The following is a 2887-nucleotide window of genomic DNA, read 5'->3' as shown; positions in this document are numbered from 1 at the left end:
TGCTGCCATCAGATTTCAGGGTTTGCACTGCCTTTAAATGTTTAATAGAAAAGTCTAATTAGCAGCGCAATCATGACGTGCAATGCATTTAAAGAGCAGAGACATTTAAAGTAAAGATAAAAAAAATACTGTACACATATTGCTTTGTGAGATTCATAGTCTACACATTAATTTATGATATTTGCCTCCCAAGAGTGCATTAATATTGCAGAGGGGTTTACTCTGATGGGAATAAAACCCTGGGAGCTGAGAATTTTTGTTAAAGGTCAAGTTTGCCATACAGAATACACTCTGCGTTTCACCAGGGAGGGTGTTCGGATTGGTTGAGGATTTTAAAGAAGGATTTCAATGCATCTGTTTAAGTCTAAAGCTTGAATGTTAATGTGCACATTTGGTTGTTGCTATTCATTTATTCCCCTAACTGTTCTGTTTAAGGTGTATAATTTTCATGTTTTATCTTTGATAGTATTTTTAAGTAACTGTTATGTACCTGATATATCTCATTTGTATCATGATTATAATGATTTGTGTTGTTTTTCCAAGATTTTACCCCTAATTGTCTTTCATGTTGTTGTTTTTGGAGGGGCGTTTTTGTTCAGACAGCTCAGGTGTCACAGCAATAACATCTTGGGTCAAAGCCTGCTGAATAGAGATACACGTGGACTTGAAGAGACAAATCAGGACTCAGATCAGATGACTCAAAAGAGGAGAAAAAAAAGCCACCCTTTAATCTCAGGACTGCAGTTGTGATGTGAATTGGAGAAGCTGAGGGCCAATGGCCATTTTAAGACATGGAGGCGCTCCTGTTCAGCTTCAAAAATCTTTTGGTAGATGAAACTTGATGTAAGCATGGGGTCAAAGAAGCCATAAAAGATTCTCTCCACTCACCTGACTTCTGCCAGCATGCCGTCACAGCATAGATGATTCACCCTTTGAAGAGGCGAAGCTGGGAACTACTGTGGTGTAATGATGTAGCAGCTACAGGTGACTTGCACTTGGCTTATGATTTAGGACAGGCCGACCACAGACAGTATGGAAGGGCAGACAATCTCTTGGGTCTGGATATATGTAAACAGTACGGAACAACTGAACACTTCATATCCATACAATGCTACAGACTTAAGCGAAAACTCAGACAAATACCAGTCATACATCGTTGGTCTCTTCCTTTCCTGCCTGTATACCATCCTCCTTTTTCCTATTGGATTTATTGGTAACATCTTAATCCTGGTGGTGAACCTGAACCACAGAGAGAAGATGACCATCCCCGATCTTTACTTTGTTAACCTGGCTGTAGCTGACCTCATCCTGGTGGCAGATTCCCTCATTGAGGTCTTTAATCTGAATGAAAAGTATTACGACTACGCCGTCCTCTGCACCTTCATGTCACTTTTCCTGCAGGTCAATATGTACAGCAGCATCTTTTTTCTCACGTGGATGAGCTTTGACAGGTACATCGCCTTGGCTAGCTCCATGAGCAGCAACCCACTGAGGACTATGCAGCACGCCAAGCTCAGCTGTGGCCTCATTTGGATGGCCTCCATCCTGGCCACGCTTCTCCCCTTCACCATTGTGCAGACCCAGCACAGAGGTGAGGTGCACTTCTGTTTCGCCAATGTCTTTGAGATTCAGTGGCTGGAGGTAACCATTGGCTTTTTGGTGCCCTTCTCCATCATTGGTCTATGCTACTCTCTGATTGGGCGAATTCTCATGAGGGCCCAGAAGCACCGTGGACTGTGGCCACGGCGGCAGAAGGCTCTGCGCATGATTGTGGTGGTGGTTCTGGTATTCTTCATCTGCTGGCTGCCAGAGAACGTCTTCATCAGCATTCAGCTACTGCAGGGCACAGCTGACCCATCGCAGAGGACTGCTACCACCCTGTGGCACGACTACCCGCTCACAGGCCACATTGTTAATCTGGCAGCTTTCTCCAACAGCTGCCTCAACCCCATTATCTACAGCTTTCTAGGAGAGACCTTCAGGGACAAGCTGCGTCTCTTCATTAAGCAGAAGGCCAGCTGGTCGGCCGTGAACCGCTTTTGCCACCATGGTCTTGATTTACACCTCCCTGTCAGGGGTGAGGTGTCAGAGGTGTGAAGAGAGACAGTTACTAAAGTTACACAAACTTGCGTCAAATCAAAGTTACGTATCAGTTTTCTTCAACTGTTATTTAGCTTTGCCTCATACAGTAGCTGTGCCAGTGTCTCAGTTAATCTGCTCACTTTCTGAACAAAAAAATTAAGGATTTACACCATGAGAAGGAAAACAAGGTGTTTAGTAAATATCAAACACACAAATACAGTATATAAAATCTATTTCATGCTAATCTCCAAATTTACTTTTCCTTAAGTTCTCTGTGTGGCATCAGAAAATGAATGACAAGCAAGATGTTGGTATGTGCTATTTAAAGTCTGGCAAAGTGAGATTAATAATAATAATAATAATAATATAATATATATAATAAATATATCACCCTGTGTGATATATATATATATATATATATATATATATATAGCATAAGGACGCCTACACATCCACACCATCATGTGGCCTCATTTGGAACTAAATTAGCAACCGTCTTTGCTCTCTTCCTGTCTAAGACAATGCAGTGCCTATTTATTTCTGCTTTTAAGTTTTTTCTTTACTTTTGTTGAAATGTTGCCATGTTTAGTGAAAGTGGACCTATTAAACTTATTTAAAACTCCAGATTTTTATGTTTTTACTCTACTGGAGTGACTTTGCATGATTCACAGCTCCAAATAATCCATATTTATCTCATACTGGGGGTCATTCAGCCCCTCAGTTCAGCTCCCTGCAAAAAAAGACGTAGCTCCTTCTTTATTAGCTGCCCCTCGCAAGCAAAAGATTTGCAGATCTATCTCTGACA

General features: G+C 41.7%; 1 protein-coding gene across 1 annotated transcript; it reads left to right on the top strand.

The window, feature by feature from the left end:
• The first annotated feature begins 1032 nt into the window (after window positions 1–1032).
• On the top strand, window positions 1033–2097 carry gper1 (G protein-coupled estrogen receptor 1). Its single transcript, XM_085405250.1, has one exon. The coding sequence runs from the start codon at window positions 1033–1035 to the stop codon at window positions 2095–2097; it is 1065 nt and encodes a 354-aa protein (XP_085261376.1).
• The last annotated feature ends 790 nt before the right edge of the window (window positions 2098–2887 follow it).

Source organism: Rhamphochromis longiceps, linkage group LG4 (genome assembly GCF_057381845.1).
Source record: "Rhamphochromis longiceps isolate RC_006_pf linkage group LG4, R_longiceps_female_GT1.1, whole genome shotgun sequence".
NCBI classification, from domain to species: Eukaryota; Metazoa; Chordata; class Actinopteri; order Cichliformes; family Cichlidae; genus Rhamphochromis; species Rhamphochromis longiceps.
Note: the sequence above shows the minus strand (reverse complement) of the source record. Positions and strands in the feature narration are given on the sequence as shown.